The sequence below is a fragment of the Lonchura striata genome, chromosome 8, assembly GCF_050655825.1.
Source record: "Lonchura striata isolate lonStrDom1 chromosome 8, ASM5065582v1, whole genome shotgun sequence".
NCBI lineage: Eukaryota > Metazoa > Chordata > Aves > Passeriformes > Estrildidae > Lonchura > Lonchura striata.
In genome coordinates, this window is record NC_140710.1 from 28309453 (window position 1) to 28329077 (window position 19625).

Consider the following 19625-nt stretch of genomic DNA (forward strand, 5'->3'; position numbering starts at 1 on the left):
CATATGGAATTACATTACTGTGATGAATGTTTTAAAATAAACTCCTTTTTTCCTAATCAATTCAAAGAAAACCTCTAGTGTGGTTAAAGACAAATACTTCTGGAGAAAAATTTCATCTTCTTGCAAAATGAATCACTGATTCTAAAAACTTGAATTAATGCAAGTTGAAGGCATATTTCCTTATAACCTGTTTAGTGTCAAACATCCTCTGCATTGGAAATACAGGCATCCAACACAACCAGCTCATACCATTCCAAATTGCAAAGAGTTTACAATGAAAAAGACTATATATGACAAGCTTTTGCTTAATTTAAACTTAATAGCAAGAAGTGGCTACCATTTTCAAAGCTGACAGCAATACACCCATGAAGTGCTATTAGAATACAGCAATCCCACATTTGATTTATTGACACCAAAAAATGAAAACTGTAAAACATTAGCAGCCTCCTAAAAAAGAAAGAATACTGATGCTCTGCTTTTACTGCAATTGACTAAACAGACGCAGCTGATTTTGGAGGTTTGTGGTAACATCTATCACTGAAGTACAGATGCTGCAAGCACACAGTGGTAAGCATACAGAATACTAAACATGGATTTCAAAAGCATGTTTACCTAACCACACTCACACATCACCTGCTGTAGATTAACGAGGCCTAAAGCCAATTTTTTACCTGAATGCTAGATCTCCTTATTTTTCTCCCCCTGTGACCTATGGCAAAACAACAAATCTGCCTCTTGAATAAATCAGAGCAGAGCTGTGGCTTGCTGCTAGCCATTCCTCTTCGTCCTTTCCCATCTCCTACAAGGGGGGAGCTGCAGATTAGTGCCTGCCATAGCTAGGGACACAGCAAGTCATAATTAGCTCACAGGGTGCTGTTTATAGCTACTACACAATGCCAGGATTTGTTTCTTGTACTGAAGCTATGAATCTGTAAATGGGATTTTTATGAGGATTTATGTGTCATCTTGTGTTTTTCCTGGAAGCTTATGCCACTGTTGTTCCCAGGGGATGCGATGCACATTTACCAGAAACCCGACACACCGACTTCCTCCCCGTTCTTAAAAATAGGGATAAGAAGGCTTAGCAGATGATGAAAAAGGAATGCATTTAAGAAGCAGGTGGGTGTAAAAAAGGGGGTTGGAAAAGAGGAAGAGACTCAGCTACAGCTGGTAGCAGGGCTCTGCTCCAGGAAAGCCTACAATCAATTACTGCTGGCATGAAGCTCAAGCTTTCAGCAGGCACCCAGCTGGCACACGGCAGAGCAGGGCTGGGCTGGTGCCCAGGCACGGGCTTCCCTTCCCGCAGCTGCTCTGGGCCAGACTTGCTCTTGGCCAGACACAAGTCCTCACAAATGCTGTCACCTGTCTGCTTTTATAAAAGCCCATCAGAGCTTGTGCTCCTCTGAAAGCTGAGTCACCAGCATCATCGCTAATGATTTATGTTCCGGCATCATTGCTCTGAACAAGGTTAACCAGGATCAATTTAACCAGGAGATACATGTCACCAAATCCCATCTGCGCACAGACCCCTGCATCTCTGCCAGGAAGAGAAATACCACCCATTTCTAGAGTAGAAATATGTTTGTCTTTGATATCAGAAGGGGCACTCACAGGTAAAGTCTCCTGGAGAAGCTGCACTTTCACCCAAATTAAGATCAACGGCTTTAAACTGAGGCTTTTTACAAAGAGCAGGCTCCACTTATTTAGATTTTTCTATTACAATATGGGCACATTTTTAGCACACTGCAATATTCTATAATGAAATTGCAGCCTTCATCTATAACTTCTCCCTCAAGCTATGCCACTTCAGAAAAGGAAGCAATTATGCTGCCTGACGCTGCAGCAGCGGACCCCGGCACCGATGACTGGCAGCACAGCTAATGGATATAGCAAGGATGCATTTGACTGACAGACCAACTCTATTTGTCAAAGCCAAAAGCACCTACATGTCAGAGGAAGCCTGAAATAATTGGGGGAGGCTGATGGGGGAAAAAAACCCCACCATTTATTTCTGCAAAGGAATGAGAGATACTAGGGCAAGAAAATGAGAGAAGACCTGATCCTCCTCTGCTGAGGCAGAGGGTCAAAGGACAGTGCACTTAGCATTGCCATAAATACATAAAATATATACATGCATGAAATTTGAGAATGAGAAAAATCTTGAAAGCAAGCAGCATCTTGGCTGGAGCACAAAGCCAACATGAGTAACACCACAGAAGGCACTAATGTGACTCTCCTCACTGGCAGCTGTGGGAGAAGGGAGAATTAACAACTTTCCTAATGACTGGAAATGTCAGGGTAGCTCCCCTGTCAAAACTGAAACAGCAAGTTTGAAATTTTTTTCAAGTTGTCCAAGAAATACCAAACACACATTGCTTTTCCCCTTCTAATTAAGGCAAAAGGTATTAATAGACTGCAAGATGGTTCTCCTATTATTCTGCTCTTCTCTCCACAAAAATGAAGCTGAATGGTGCAAACTCAGCTATGACTCGGGTGAAAATGCAGAACACATTTCACCAGCACAGTCAATCACAAGCTCCATAATCAGTACAGCATATTAATACAAATCACTTTCAGGATGCTTTTACCCATTGTGAAATCTAGTCCCACGATCAGCTGCATTTACATCTTTCCCTTCATAAAACAGTGTTATGTAATTTCTGGGAATAATGAGCACAAGCAACATAGGAATGACTGATCTATATTTAGAAATGTGTCAGCTACAAAACAAAGCGTGACTTTTACGCTCTAAAATAGGCTCACAAACATTCTTAATATCGTTGCACAACATTTTGTTTTCATGGAAGCTGGACTATTACATAAATTTATTACTTGCACTTTCATGGGTGCTTTACTGTTTTTAAAATGTAGAGTACCACATAAAAATAAATTATTTCAACAGAGATGCTGGAGACTTGTATTATAATACTGAATGGGTTTGATTGCCTGTATTATTTACTTCTGAGCTTTTACAGAAATTTTGAATTAGGATTTTTAAGTTATTACTGGATTCTTTCAGTTGAAGTTCTAACATTGTGGTCTATATTTCATTGGTTTAATACACCTAAAAAGATAAAAAAATGGGTTGACTATAATGATAGCACAGACGCAAAAAAATCAAGAAAGGTCCTTTCTCAGTAGCTTTATATTATGAGGCCCAGCAGAGCAGTACTTCAAGCAGACAAAAATTTCTAGGTAGAAGGTGCCAGTGAGGAACATTTCCTGAGAACTAGCAACCTCTCAGAAGAATTAAAAGGATCTGGTCAATGAAGAGAAGAAAGCACAAAGATTCAGTGGCTGTTATGAAGAGCTGGGTACAAAGGTTACCTTGAGACAAGCTATGACTTTACCTGGAGCATGTATCCACCACTTTGAGCAGGTATCCAGCAGCCTTTGCAAGGAACACAAGAGCAGTTTACTTCCCTATTGCCTTTTCTCCTCCAGTTGTGTGGACTTTGTTACTACCCTGGATGAACCCAGCATACACAAGAACAGTGCCTGTGCCACCCAATCTCCATCAGCTCCTGCATTCCTCCTTTCCTCTCCAATTCCCATAAAGAAAGCAGAACAATTGCTACACAAACAATCAAGTGGAAAAGGCACTCTGAGTTCTAGTACAAATCAATGCCTACCTGATTTTGGAATTACAGGTCATTTCATTCTCAGGGTAGTGAATATCCACTGCATCCTGAATGACTGTACCATACTCATAGACTTTAATCTTCTTTGTCACTCCAGCGATGGCAAAGTAGTCACAGTCTCGGTCAAACTCAATACTGAGAAACAAAAACACAGGTTGAGAACTCTATAAAACACCCCATATACTTACCAGAAGGATATTTTACCTTGTCCTGGTACAGTAGAGTAGAAAATCACAATTTGCGGTTTGCAAATACCCAGTTCAGAACACCCACTGGTCAGAAAAACCATTGGTCAGATCTGGCACACTCCCCAACAGTGTGGAGTTCTTGCTGTAAGCACTGTTCTCCAATCCACCCCCCAACAACATACACATCTCCATTTCTGTGGTAGCACAATCACCCTCCCACAGCCAGGATATTTGTTCACATGCTCTGGAGGTTTTTCAGTTCAACCACACCATCTACACTGCATGGTACCCAAAGGTCAAAGCCAACAGCTTGTCCTGGAAACATGCTTAACATTCCATGGCATGACTGCCCATTGATTCCTCCTGTGTACAACAGCTTCAGGAACTTTTAAAGTGCTAATGCAGAGAAAAGCAGTATTTGTGAAGGAAAAAAAAAAAACAACCTTCTAAATTCCCTGGGTAACCACAGGGGGTTGAAATCAGATCATCAGTACTGTAAAAACAACACACATTATGACTTCCATTTAGGGTTGCTTGTGCAAACAGAGGTACCTTCTTTCTTGACCTGGAGGGCAAGTTTGTAATAAATATCAATGAAGCTGGAAGTAAAAGCAGTCGACTTATAAGAAAGTTAAGCTGCAAATGAGAAAAGCCTGGGGTTGTACATGAAATACATCTAAGAGAAAGGCAGGCAGCAGGTTACAAACAGCTAATATCATTCCTACCTTCACAACTTGGAAGTGCTTGAGAGAAATCTGCTAGACATCCAGCAGCTGGGGAAGTAATCCCACTTCCCAAGAGCTTCTGCTTGACTGCAGCTCATGGCACTGCTGGCAGGGCAGGGACACATACACCTGTCTCCTTTGAGGGAATCAGCCCCAATGAATTTTCATATTCATTCACCAACCCAGAAAGGGTGGGGGCAGCATCTGCCCTCAGTCACAAGGTTTCTATGAGCAGTAACCCAAGTCTATGAGCTGTCTCTGAGTCTTCTGACTAAGCAATCAATCTACTGGCTAGAGAGGTCTCTTTTGGAGTTCTTCCACTCACTAGTTCATTTCAATTCCTGCTGTCTCGATCACTTGGGTTTTTTTTCCACCTTAAGAATGTTTATGAACCAGGGAGGAAGTTCTGAATAGCAGCAGGGAAAACTGAGTTTACACTAATTTCACATTCAAAATCCTGAGAGCAGGGGTATTTAAGGTACCTTTCTACAATTAGAAAGCATTAAACCAATTACAAGAAGAGAAAGGGCTCTTCAGGTTGCCTCCATAGCTGTAATAGCAAGAGCTTTCCACTCCACAACAGAGCTGAGAAGTCAAAGGCAATGCAATGCTTCCAAGGGAAGATAAATTTAAACATCAACAGAATTTTCAAGTCCTTGTAAAGGAGATAAAGTTATTTTTAAACTATGGAAAGAAACAACTGTTGATATGCAGGCTGTTGCTATAAAATAATTCAATGAAGCAGCTTGAAGCTTGGCCATTTAACTCAGGCACCCAAACTTCTTCCAGGAGTGGCAGGAGATGGCCCCACTCACAACTGGTTGCTTGAGAAGCTAGTCAAGTACAGCCTGAAAAATCCTGAGCCTCCAAAATGCAGGGAGGAACACGTATATGGCTGGGGAATTAAACAAGCATGCAGGCATCTATTTAAATAAAATGGGAGAGAGAAAGAAGTCACCTAAGCATCCAGGCTGCTCTCCCCAGTCCCCGGATCTACATGAATCTAAATCACTTTTTATACACACAAGATGAAAACACCATTCAGGTCTGTCTTGTTTTGTCAGCTCACCCTATTCTGTGGAAGAATTTTATAATCAAAGCCTCTGTAACAATACAATGAATTTACTTGTACCACAATTTTAATTGAACTACTGTCTCCTCCCCTGTTCTCTGCCCTGTGGATTCAGGTAAAGCACAACTAAACTGATGGCAGTGATTCATCTGCCTGGATTCAATTTAAACCCTCAGCCTTCTGCTGAAGAAAGAAAAATAATGCATTACAATGTCTGGTAAAAAGCCAAGTTATTAGAGCAGAATAGAACCTCTCTCATTTGGGTTGGGTTTGCTTCTCTAGCATTAATTGTTGGGGATTTTTTTTTTAATAGAGACATGCTGTAGACATAAGAAATTAGTATTTAAAGATGCCCATAAAAAAATAACACATAATTAAAAAAATAAAAAGCCTTAAGCAATGGAATTGTCAGACCTGTGACCTTCAAACAGCATCAAAGACACTGCAGGGAGAAAAAGAATGCAGAAATAAATCACTACCAGTACAAACCAACACACACCTGCACCTTGGCCTCCCATCACTTGTGCTCAGTCCTGGAACAGGCAGTGTTCTCACTTTCTGCCAGTCAGCTTTTCATCAGTGATTTACAAATAAAAATAGGAACAATCTAACTACCTAATTGAGTGGATTATATACCATATAAAACTGTTCCTAATATTTGCAAAGCTCTGCTTACACCTGGACTAATCAGCATTAGGACAAACAGTCCACTTGCACAGCAACTATTATTTTTATGCTTTTTCTTGCAAGTCTTTTAAATACACTTAGTATTATGCAAGCCTTATTTGCATTTAACTGGCTCGTAGGTATTCCTGTTACCTGCTGTTTAAGTCTTTGTGTCAATGTAAGCTCTTGCTTATACACAAGCTTATCTATATGAAAATTCACCAGAGAATTTAAGTTTTGTCTTGTCAAAAGACTCAACAGAGCAAGCTCAGAAAGAAAACATTCTGCTTTGCAGGCGATATATTTCCACAGTCCAAGTGAATTCCTCATTAGCACAATAACAACATGCAATAGAATAATAGGAAATAATTAAAACCTCCAGTGAAATTACCTTTTGGACCAGCAGTGGTCCTTTCTCCTCAAAGATGTACTTGTTAAAATCAGTAATCAATTGCTCCATTTTGTTCAGCCTATTTTTAAACTCCACATTTCTGACCAAACAAGACTAACCAAATTTTTGTAAGGAATCTTTTGGGGGCATATGAACTGCTGGATATTTGAAAGAGCTTTATAAACACGCCACAGAATTACTTACAGAAATCAAATTGAAAGGATCTGACAGTTTTGTTCTAGGGAAAATAGAAGAGAGACATCTCTCATTCCCAAATCGCTGCTTTCTTTCTTAAGAACTTGACAACCAACATCTTATGGAAATATCACTAAGAGCTGCTAGTAAGTAAGCACATCCTCAAGGGTTCTGGTTTCTCCACTGCTTATCTTAATTCCCAATCTATGAGATTATAAATCAGTTACTTTATTTTAATGGTACAGCCTATGACCTTGGAGAACACTCACAACTAACAAATACAATTATAAAATAAATTGCTTCTGAAACATGCCTGGAAGCCTGCTTTGGTGTTGAGGATTGAGCAGCAGGGAAAGAGTAAAGAAGGAGTATTTAGCAGCTCTGCCATTGTGTAAAGCCTTACTACATTTGCATCCTGCTGGTGTGTGCAGTTGTTCTCCACATCCCCGGAGGATGCGCTGGAGTTAGGGAATGCATACAGATAGGCAACTAAATTGATTAAAGGGATGGAGCAGCTGCCTCACCATAAGGGTTATGAACAAGGCAACAGCAAGACTGGTGTTCAACAAGTCATACTACAGCTAGGAGGTACCTGCCAGAAGATTTGATATGGGACAGATGAAGGTTTCCTCCCTCCCAGTTACACTGTTAAGAACCACACACACGTTTCAGGTAGTAGCTCCTGACAACAGTAATCCATGTACAGCTGGTCACACCAGATACTAACAGGAAGGTACTGTACCCACTGTTTGAAAACAGGAGAAGGCAGGGCTGCATCTAAGTGCATTTACCTTTAACTGCACCCCAGTTATAGCTAAAGGTATTCAGCCAACTGCTCCTCTCCCCTTTCCATACACAGTCTACAATTGCTTCTGTAATCAAAAATGCCTCAGCCCTGACTTGTTACCAAGATCTGTGACTGTAGGAGTTGCCATTTCTACAAAGTAGATGATTCAGTCCCCCTCACAGAACTGTATATATCTATATTGATATATATATAGAGAGAGAGACACACAGAGACATATTTTCCTCTCTGGATATACCAAAGCCTTTAAATTCTGTTTCTCCCCAGTCTAGTGCTGTTTCTATATCTGTATGTCTACCATCAACTCCTATCTTGCTGTGTTGTCCCATATTGAATGACAATGTGGATATATTGTTGGGACTTAACTGGTGAGAAGAATGAGAGATGCCAGAAGCAGTTTTTGTCCTTCACTTATTATTTCCTTGAAGTCTTTCTTACTCTGTGCTTCCACTGCATGGCCTCCACAGAGTATCCTGTCACTTCTAGCAATCTCAAGCCTGGCTATCTCTTTCCAATGCTCATTTTGAGGCATCAAAGCCAAAGATGTGAAATTCAGGTTACAACCCAACACCGTGGGCACCAATGTAGACTATTAAGCACCTGTGACCAATACAGAAATTGGTATTAATATTACACACCCAAGAGACTGCTTACAACAGACTGATATTTTAAGTAATTAAGTGAAGTAATTAGTGTCACAAAGTATGCACTAGCATACTAACATGTTTTTTTAAAAACAAAGCTATATTCAGGCATAGGAAGCTGCAGTAAAGCATTCAGATTTTGTGTTCTATCATCTCAAAGCCTACATTTTGTCACACATAAAAACAAAAGCTACTGAAACAAAGTATATGAACTTTCAATATCAAAAGCCTGTTTTGCTAAAGCTGTGACAGGATGAAATAAAAAAAATAGAGATGTTTCTCTTTAATAAAGCAGCAGTTCCATTAGTTAATCCTTACTCCAGAGCACCAGCTAAGTAAGGTAAGGTCACTGCTTTTATTTCTGAGTCCTTAATCTGTGCCACAGGGACAAGGACAGACCACCACTGCAGAACATATTTCTTGAATCAAACTCCCAGGCTGCCAAATGTTTTCTAAAATATAAACTGAGCAAGAATGTCATGATCCCAGACAGGTTGTTGCAATCTCCAGTCAGAAAGGACCACTTAAACCTCAATTCTCTGTAAACTGTTATTTGGATAGATAAGTTAAATGCATAAATGAGATTACCCCTCAAAGTCCTTCAATCAGAGAGCAAACACTTTTATGCCTACGAATCACATTACCTTAGGTTAGATGTGACCCCCAGATCACCAGAAATTTGCCAGATTTGTCCTCTGATCAAGGTGCTACTCAGTAGCTACTCTCAGTAGATCAGATTCAAGTCTAATGGATGTCTAATAACCACTGTGGGACAGAGGCCCCTAAGCTATTTTGGGCTGATGTCATTCTTTGGAGTTGTTTGGAATATCCCAGCTCCAGTGGCACCAGTAGTTACTGAATGCACCCAAGGTACCCTTCCCATCTCCTGTCCTCCTCCAGGCTCCAAACATCCGATGAGAATATCACCCCTAATCAAACCTCTATTTGAAGCCCAAAAAACAGAGACTAGAAAGTCAGCTCTGTGTGTTAATTAATTTCCCCCCACCATCTGGGAAACAGGCTGGGAAGGCTTTTGCATTAGCCCAGCAAAGCCTGCACTGCACAGGGAAGGACAGTCCTCAGCTCTGGGCTCCCTTGGAAAGACATCACTGCACCAGCCATGCTGCACTCATACTTTCAGGATCTCTCTTACAGGCACAGTAGCCTGGAGGGCTGTTCTGCTCTGTTTGAAGAAAGGCATAAAAAGGTACCACATTAACAAAGTAATGTCATTAGACCTAGTTCCAGGCCCACTTCTTGCTTATAAAAATCCTTTTAAGTGTAATGAAATGCCATCAGTTCTAACAGAGACCACTTCATAATACTCCTGTTCCATAAAGAGCTTGTTTAAAGGAGAATATTAAACCTGAATTGAGGAGATTTGGCAGGCTTAGATCCATCTCACAGCTCGGAAATCAAACCCAACAGAGGTACTTTCATGCTTTGTCATCTCTAGATAAAACGGAGTCGTTCTTTTTTCAAACCCAATGAGAGCATATAGTATGCTGAGAGATTAATTTGGCTCCTTGCAATAGTTCAGTTTTCAGAACCATGCTCCTCTCTACTTTGCAAAGAGGTTACTATGAACCTAATCTCTAAATACAACCCAAGATATCCCAGAAAGCCATAGCAGAGCCCCAGTCTTGGCTATAAGATTATAGCTAGACAGCCTCTTCTGCTGCATAAGGTTTTTTTCCATATATGCATTCAGGGGAACTTGGCTTAATTAGCACTAATGATGAGAAAACCTATAGGGAACTGCTGAATTCTGCAAGCCACCAAATAAAAAGCATATTGATAAAAAGCCACTTTACTGCTGGGCGATGCTCTTCTGCATGTTGAAGAGAAGATGACGACAATCCCAGGGTTTCTATGCCAGATCCACAGAAGTACAATGAGCCAAAGCTGCTGCAAACGACTACCCTGCAACTTAATGAGGATTAGATTCAGTTTTTCCACAAACACCATTTTAAATAATTTCCTGGAGCAGCAAAAAATTAACTAAAAATGCCAACAGTTCAATGCAGATTGTTCCATATGACATTATTTAAAATTCAAGCCAAATGATCAGCTTGCCTGCTGCAGTATTTTGGGTAACCTGTATCTATTTTTGAAACCCAGGAGGTACCATTTTACCCAGCTGGGCTGATATACAGTGGGTTTTGAACAGCTCTGACAGCAGCCATGGCACAGAGTCAACATTTTCAAACATTAAGGTGGAAGAGGTTACAACTATCCAAATATTCTCATCTGCCTTCAAGTTTAGCAAGTGTTTCCAGTACAGAATCACTGAATGGATAAGGCTGGAATCCACCACAAAGGATTATCTGGTCCCACCTCCCTTCTCCAGTAGGATCATCCCAGAGCACAGGGCACAGGCTTGAATCCAGATGGTTCTGGAATATCTCAGTGAGGGAGGCTCCACACCCTCTCTGGGTAACCTGCCCCAGTGCACCATCACTGCACAGGAAAGAAGTTCTTCACGTTCAGCTGGAGCAGAACATATCAGCCTCTACCCAAGCTGAGGTTTTAGAGAGGAAACCCTGCCCCATAACAGTCTGTAAGGTGGTCTGAATAACAGCACAATCATATCAGGATTACACCATTAAGTAGGAAGGAACTCAGTTGTAGCAAGTACTGAAGTACCTTCTACGTATAAAGCCATTCAAAAGCTTGTTTCCAAGCCACCCTTTTGTTATTACACCAACAAGGATTTCGTTTCTTTAAAACTGAGCACAGCAACAGCTGACAGAGCTGATGAGGCAGGGGAACAAATAGATCTGAGAGATCTCCATCAACACTGGGACTTTAAACAGTGCAGTCTGTCTGTAGGCTCCAGTTCATGCTTCCTCCATGTCTTGGCAGCAGCAGCAGCTGAGGATGTTTGTCTCCAGCTGACCACATTGCCGGAGGTCCCATTTCACAGGACAAATCACCACCCCAAGCCTAGCACTCCAGTAACTCAAGCCTCTGCATTTTCCTGACACTGCCACCAGTTCTTCTGCCAGACAACCTGCAGAGAAGCAGGAGGGACAGCTGGAGACAGTAACCTCTTTAGACAACTCAGCTCAATCCAACAGGCACCATGAGTCAGGGCACCAGCCTTCCTAAGTATCAAATCCATCCACCACAGAGGAGCCTCTCCCAAGCAGCCAGAGGATGGGCTTGGGCAATTAACTGCAATGATCCTACTGCCTGGTAATGACAGAACAAGGTTAAAGCATCATTTGAAGCATTTCTCATCCAGCTGACAAAACTGTTTCATGAGATTTGCTTTGATGGCACTTGGAATCTTATTTCATCGGTATTTTGAACACTATCCTTCTTTAGTTCTTTTAAAGAATGACTTCTGTAAACCCTTAATTCCACAGTCTCACAGAGAACTTCACTTTCACAGAAGTATGCACACACTTGTGCATAATCCTGTGAAAACAAACATCACTTCATAGCTTATTCTGTGTTATTTATTGCCTTATTCTATGAAACTACGCAGCACATAAATCCCAAACGTGACTCAGAAACTGTATTTATTAATGCAAACGATGATATATTAATAATCATGAGCTCAAGCCTCTTCTCCAGGCTGAGCTGCTTGTAAGGTTTATTCTGGGAATTGTTTAAGACCACACCATACATCTTTGCATGCTTTAACATCCTATCTTATTATATTGCTCAACTACCCACCATTTAACAGGCTAACGTCTCTAGCTGGCCAGGAACAAACAAAAAATCCAAAAGCATGCTAATGCTTTTCAGATCTTAAAAAAAAAATAAGGAATTTACAACAAATATGGCTAGACAATTAAAAGAATACTGAAATGAGATACAGAAATCCATGTTCTATTAATAAGACGTTTGTATCTTTATGCAGAAACAAGAATTCACTGTATCAACACTCAACACCAAAGGAAAGCTATAAAATTGGGGGGGACTAAATGACATCCATCTTTGATTTTTACAAACACTGTCAGAATGAGAATTATGTGTGCAAGATGCTGGAACCACAGCTTTTGTGGCTTGCCTGTCCAGTTCCTGAGGCCAAGACATACCACTGCTGCCTGATGACACCCATTATCACATTAACACCATGAGGAATGGAAGGGCAGCTACCTCCAGCCTCACTGAAAAGATTTTCATCTGAGCAATCAAGAGGGGTGGATGCAATGATGCAAGGCCATTTCCACGTGGTAATGATGTCATTTTGGGTTTTGATTTTTTTTTCTATATGCTTTTTAGTCTGTATATTTGGCACATATATTTGTAGCTCTGGAGACTATTGTATTAGTGGCTAGTTTTCCAGTAATTTTCCATGACCTTTTTGTAGGCAGACAAAAATTCCAGGGCCCCTAGGGTATCTAGGTTCTTCCTGGCTACCAAGGTTGAGAAGAACAAGACACATTTTCATAAAGTACAGCTAGTACCAAAGGGGGGTGGTCCAGAGAAGGAGCTTGACCTGGGGGGGTATTGCATCACTACTTGTCCTCCCAGCTGCTTTTTTGTCAATTATGCTAAATTGCTAAACTTATAAAAACTGTATTCACCCCATGTGGACAGGCTTCTGTGGATATTCTCCATGACTGCCCTGGAGGCCTCAAAATAAAGATCCACTTATATATATTACCTCCTATATTAATATTATCTTAAAAGCATGTGTTGTTTCATTTCTAGGTTGAAAAAAAGGCATCAGTACCATCCTCCTACCTGAATACTGATTTCTCCAAGTACATTTCTGACACTACAGCATCCATTGTGAGTTCCTGCACTTTCGTGAAACTTCTCTTCAAAAGAAAAAATACAATCCTGTTGAAATTGTAAGCAGCAATCGTAAGGTTTGTAGGAAGCGAAATATCCTTTGCACTACACATGTTAAAGCCACATAGAGAGTTCATCCTTAAATTCCTTCTCAAAACTTATGGCCAGAGGAAGATGCTCAGTAGAAAGTGAGAAATGTAAATTTTCTAATGCTCTGATTATGTGCCTTTATCACAAGTACAGTCCCTGAGACTCTGAGGTCTCTAGTCCAATATCCTGGTCACAGCAGGGGCAGGCTGCTCAGGGCTTTCTTCAGTTATTCTTAAATAACTCTGAGGATGGAGATTGCACCACCACTTTGGGAAACCTGCTCCAAAACTGGATTACCCCATGCTGCAGGCAGTGACTGCTACATGGCAAGACACAAACTCCTTGCATAGGTATGGTTTTTCTTTTTTCTTTCAAGATATTGAAAGAAAAAAGAAAAAAACCTGATGAACAATCAATATTTAAAACATTTTGTTTAAAAGCCAGTTCACAAATCAATCGAAAGATTGCTCAATAATTTTAACAGATCATTATGAAAATTCATAAAGTTGAAATTCAACTAAGAATTCTCATCTGCAGATGAAAACAGGTTTCAAGTACTAAGAGAGCTTAATTACAAAAAGATCTTCCTACTGCCAAATTGCCTGAAATTAGTAGGAAAAAAATTAGGTCCCACTGGCAGCCATACCACTTCCATTCATTAACCTCCCAATTTCAAGTTAAGTTTTAGCTCTTATGTTGATGAAAGAAAAAACTTCTCAATGCAGCACCACCGTGGTCACCAGAAGGTTTGCTTTTCAGGAGATAAGAGCAAATAAGCTCTTTTCTGGTGTCAGTCCTTGGTACCAGCAGCCCATCATGGGACTTGGAGGGCAGAGTGTCCCTGAACTCTGAATTCAGAGGGCAGAACTGACCCCTGTATAACCCTTCTGCTGGGTACAAGTCACATTTAGCTTCTGCTCGAGGGACCCAGACCACAGTCACGTACTAGGAAATATATCAGTTCAGCACTCCAGAGAAAGATGGGAAAATTAGGGAAAGGCTCTGTACTTCACTCAACTCTAATTACACAAAAATCCCATTTCAGCCCCAGACAATGTGTGACTAAAACCCAGAACTTCAGATGAAGGGAAGTAAGAGAACCACAGGAGAAGCACAAACTTCAAGTAGGTTCAGGGAATTATTTCTCAAGTTTCTTTGGTAATTCTGCAATTTAAGTCTCCTTATCCAAGCATTCTCTTTCCCTTCTACTTTTGGGAACAGTTCAAATAAGACAGATTCATCCACAGTTTTGAGCTGCCACTTGTAAATAAGAGTCCATTTTAAAAATGGTTTATTTAACTTGCTGTAAAATCCAGCCTTCCTGATTTCTCAAGGAGCAGCATCTACTGCATTCAAACATAATCCTGTAAAGGATAAACCCACTTTCATTTCATTCATTTATCTTTACCTGCAAGATAAAGAAGCATTGCTGGTCACAAACTTAATAAAATGGCTCATCTAATCCTAGCCATCCCAAGCATAAAAAAAAAAAAAAATAAGGTTTGTGATGGTGGATACAGAACTAAAAAGTATCTTATTAAAGTCTGCATCTGAGAATTTACATGGACAAATAATTGTAGTCCAAAGTAAAAAGGGCAACAGAAAAATTAATGTTCAAGGAATACATGAAAAACCCCAAATGGATTTTTTTTTTCTTTTAAGCTTACCTTTGAAGAAAGAATTTCAGGTTATGCTACTGAAAGGGTGAATACAAACAAAAAAGCAATTTTGAAACAGAAAATCATACCGCTTGGATGCTAAGAGATCCCTCTTCACATCTTATTCATCACTTAGAAGCAATGGAATAATGAGCAATCAGTGGAAAAGAAATAATGGACACCAAAGGTGAGATGCAGCTCCTGAACACTGGATCATGATTCAACAGATGAGCTGACCAAGGCTTCTCCATCCAAAACCACAAGCTGTTTATTTCCCTCTCTGTAAATAACTGAGCCTTTAAATAACAGTTAGTGTCAGCTATCCAAAACAACTTTAAAATGTCACTTTAAGATCTTTCAGAGAAATAGTAAACTAATCTGTAAGAATTTGAAGTGTGAGCCAATGCCAAAAAGCCACACAAAGCCCCCAAACCTTAGAGCTCACTCATGCTCCCAAAGCTGGGAATCATGGAGGAGGGAGAACCAGCTTTCTGATAACCAGGCTTCAGAAAGACATCTCATTGTAGCACATTTCTTGGCTTTTCCTGTTCTTTTTCTCAAATATGAAAGACTGCCACATTATTCTCTGAAGGCCTCTGACAGTGGTAAAGCAATTTTCTCCATAAATCATTGTAATGCTAACACAGCAGTTTACAGACTCATCTTTAAAAGAAAGACTTTACATTTACTGCCACTGCCAGCAGAGAGAAAGAAAGTTAAGCTCTGACAACTGCTCTGTCTGGGGGCATAATAAATGGAAAATTTATTCTTTGGCCCAATTCAACAAAATTTAATATACTTGTGAAAACTGTAAATACTTTGTACTTAAGAGAAGTGAGTATATTAAAAAGCCATTTAGCATATTGAGATACTTGCACATTCATACTGCAAGCATGCTGAAGTCCCCTTGATGTTACAGCAAAACTGAGTAACCTGCAATAGCAAAGCCTCAGATGTGCTTTCCCTGAACATTCTTCTTGATAATCTGTTGTTCTTGAAGAGTATAAGGGAAAAAGGGTTGACATTTTCCTTCTTTGTTTCCTCTTTCCATAAGACAACTGGAGTCTTCCTGAACATTTAATCAGAATTTTTTTAGTAACACAACATACATTTGTTTACAGTACTTTATTAGTCCACAGTCCAGACATCCATAAACATTCTTACCACAAGGCTCTCAGAAGGATATTGCTGCTGCCCAGTTCCATGATTTTTTCATGGAAAAAACAATGCAACTATTTGTACACAGTCTTTAATTACACTTTTTACCCTGTTAGCATAAACCAAATTTTATTTCACTTCTAATCAATGTTTTGCAGATAAGGATTATTAACATTCTTCTCCTTTGTGAAGCTAAAGGTAACAGGTCTTAAAAAAAAAAAAAAAGGCTGTTCAAGCCAGCAGATCTTTCGGAGTCTTTTGTGACCTTTATGTAGGGTTAAAGCAATCAAACCAAACTCTTGTATTCTGTCCTTCTGTAACAGCAACTTATTAAAAAAAAAAAAAAACAAGGAAATTTAACGTCCAGTCAGTTCTATTTTTATTCCTAAGTACACTTAAAATATCCCTTTAAAATACTGCCTAAAAATTTTATGAAGACTTTTTATGTATTAGTCTTGTATTAACTCCGTATTTAAATCCATTTGTCTCAACAGCAACAGCTAAATACCAAGACTTAACCTTCTGCTCTTTCATCACTGTTTCCTACTGCATGCCCAGGACTTTATAAAGATCAGTGTAGTGGACCAAATAAACAATACAACTTTTCACAGCACTTAGAAAGTGAAATAATGCTTTTAAAGTACCTTAATTTGGCTCATCTGTGAATACCTAAAAGCTGCTTTTTGTTTCACAGACTCTCTGAACTTGAGGCTATCAGTTTAAACAAAAAAAAAAAAAGTGAACACCAGACTGTGTTGGCCAACACATACTAAGTGTAAATTCTTGATTAACAAATTCTGACTTTACAGGAACTGTTTGAATAGCCAGAAGCTAACAAAAACAATGGCAACAGCACATTCAGCAAAGCTACTTTACCATAGCACTTAAAGACATGCTCAGATGTGAACTGCCTTAGCCTACACATTTAAAACCTCTAAAAATTTCTCAAATGCTTTGATAAATAAAAAGCATGAGCAGGGGAGAACACTGATGTGGAAACCAAGTTATTTTTCAGTAAAATGTATTGAATGATCAATTCTAGGACTGGCTTGTAAGAAGGCTTCACTGTATTTTCATTGTAACAGTAACACACATACTTTTCAAACTTATATTTTACCCAAGAATTAGAATGCCTTCAAACATGAGTGTGATTTACTGTCCTTCCAGCATTTTCTAAGCAAATACCACAAAAATGCTGCTCTTGCAGAATGTCAAGGAGAAGAAAGGGCAAAGGAGCAAAATCCAATCCATGCTGAACTAGTAGTTGAGAAAGTTTGTCTACATTGCAGCGAGATTCCCATCTGCATTTCATTGCAGCTGGTGTGAACCCAATCAGTGCAGGTTAAATATACGTCAGATTCCTGATTACTGTGCTCTGACCTCTGGCTAAGTCGGACATTACACATTCCTGCTACATATTGCAGTAGTTAAGGAATCAATGCTGCTTTAAACAAAATCTGTGCTACACAATGCCTCCAATTTCTTCAATAGTGTAAATTTCTTGGTTTCCCTCACCAAATATTCAAGCTCTTCTGTCACTCTCCGTGTGGCCCCTTTGGAAGGCACTAGATGAAAAGTCAGAAAACCCAAGTTTATCTATCTTGTCAACATAATGTTTTTTCCAGGACCTCACATACAGTCTCTTTATGTTTCCTGCTCCCCATATAATAAAACAGGGATGATACTACTTCTCTCAAGAGACCACTGTGAACAAACATTTAAATCAGTGAAATGTGCTTCCAAGAAGCTCAAACAGGTCCTGCACATAGACCATGCAGAGATTTTCTAGTTAAGATATTCCATCCTTTTTTCCACCCCAAGGAGCTCTGAAAACAAACTACCACAAATAAGCAAAACCCCCGGGGAGGGAGGAAACAGCTTAAGGTTAGAGCTGTGGCAATTCCCATCCTCTTCATGTGTTCTCTTACAGCCCGATTCCTAAGGGAGCTGGTTCATGGACCTGAACTAGAAGAAACTGATTCTGATGAAAGACAGTTGAAAGCATTTCACCAGCTATATGTCAAAATGAGTCCACAGGAGGCTGAGATGAGCTTCAGCAGCAGTGCACAGGACATAACCACCCTGCACAGCCGGGACACAGAGGAATTGTCGGCAAGAACAGAACTGTTGTATTGGCTTTATCACAACCACCCCTCACTACTGCTCAGCACTACAAACAGCTTCCAAAGCCCAAGACTTCAAGCAATCACAGCTAAAAACAACTGAGCTTTTTAATATTTGCCATTGTGGCTGGACTGACCAATAAAATGTAAAATCGCCACAGATTCTTAAGACTACCAAACAAGATGGTTGATTTTTAAAATGCTAGAACTGCATCATTTACAACACAACTAAGTTAACAGGAAGACAACAGGCTTTGTACAACAGCTGTTGATACTGGCACTTCAGGCATTCTGGATTTGGTCTCTACCAACACCAACAGGAACAAAAAGTACTACTGAGGTACCCGAGTGCCTTCACAGATCAATGATAGTCACAAAATCATCACACACAGTCATGCAATGGCAAAACTATTTTTGGGGAAGATATATTTTTGGCATATATACCAACAATAGCTTGTTTAATATGGGTTATTAACTCAGCCCCAGCAGCCCACACCCACATGGTCAGCACCACAGTGTGTCCTACCTGGAAACTATGCTGGAGCCATTGTAGAGGTCACTGGCGTAGGACAGCGTTGCCAGCGGTCGCACGGAATTGTAGCGCGTGAACTTGGATAGACACTCCTGAAACTCATCCAGCTGGCTGGTGGTTCTGCTGTCATCTAGGAAGAGGCAGGGGCATTGGAGGGGGCAGAAACACAGTACGAAGGTAAACTCAACAGTAAACATAACAATCAAGATAATGTCTCCATGTGATGCTTGTTATCTGGGGAGGATTCTTGGTCAAAACCAGGCTCTCATCTCTAGCATTTTCTGAAAGCAGAGCACAAATAAGGTCTCTCCACTGCAATGCTGGGTGAACCTAGTATGCAGAGAATCTGCCTAGAAGTCAAATACAATTTTGTAAGCTCATTTATTTCACTTGCATTCAGAGCCCATGGGCCATATAGACTATTAACAGAAACTTTTAAGCATATCAAAATGCACTGCAAAGGACATGTCTGGTTTTCAACAGAGGTCAAAGTATATTTCTTTCCCTGTTCTGTTACAGTATGTCTACATTTGGTGTCAATTACATTCAAAATACTTTTAGTAAAAAATACTTCTCTTGTTATTCCAAAAGCAACAGAGCTAAGAGAGAATCATTTCAGGGATGGAGAAGGAAGACAAGCATGAAACCAAAAGGCTCCCTGTACTAGAAGTTTTGTGAAAATTACGACCTTCAACAGACAAGGTGAAATTGAGCCAGCTTGAATAACGATGATAAATATTCTGTGGGAAATGGAACAGTTTACTACAAAAGTTAAAAGTAAATTGCCTTGTAGATAGCTGAAAGTCATCCACTGAGTTCTCAGAAGTCCTAACTTTTCTGGGTAGGAATGTAGTTTTATTTAAATCATTTTAAATGTTAGCATTTTGTAAATAAGGAAGAATACCTAACTTACCGCAATGCCTCACAGGCAAATCTGATTCCCAATATAATCACATATCCACAGCCAAACATTAAGTAGCACCTT

At 39.9% G+C, this 19625-nt stretch overlaps 1 protein-coding gene across 3 annotated transcripts in view; it reads right to left on the minus strand.

Annotated features, from left to right (window-relative positions):
• The window catches only part of COP1 (COP1 E3 ubiquitin ligase), a 124745-nt gene that overhangs the window by 68578 nt on the left and 36542 nt on the right, over window positions 1-19625 (minus strand). For all 3 annotated transcript variants that reach the window (XM_077785294.2, XM_085586660.1, XM_021545970.4), the window contains exons 11-12: window positions 18635-18770; window positions 3633-3776 (exon numbers count right to left, since the gene is read on the minus strand). In XM_077785294.2, coding sequence (XP_077641420.1) covers window positions 3633-3776; window positions 18635-18770 — 280 coding nt within the window. The remainder of the gene's footprint in view (window positions 1-3632; window positions 3777-18634; window positions 18771-19625) is intronic.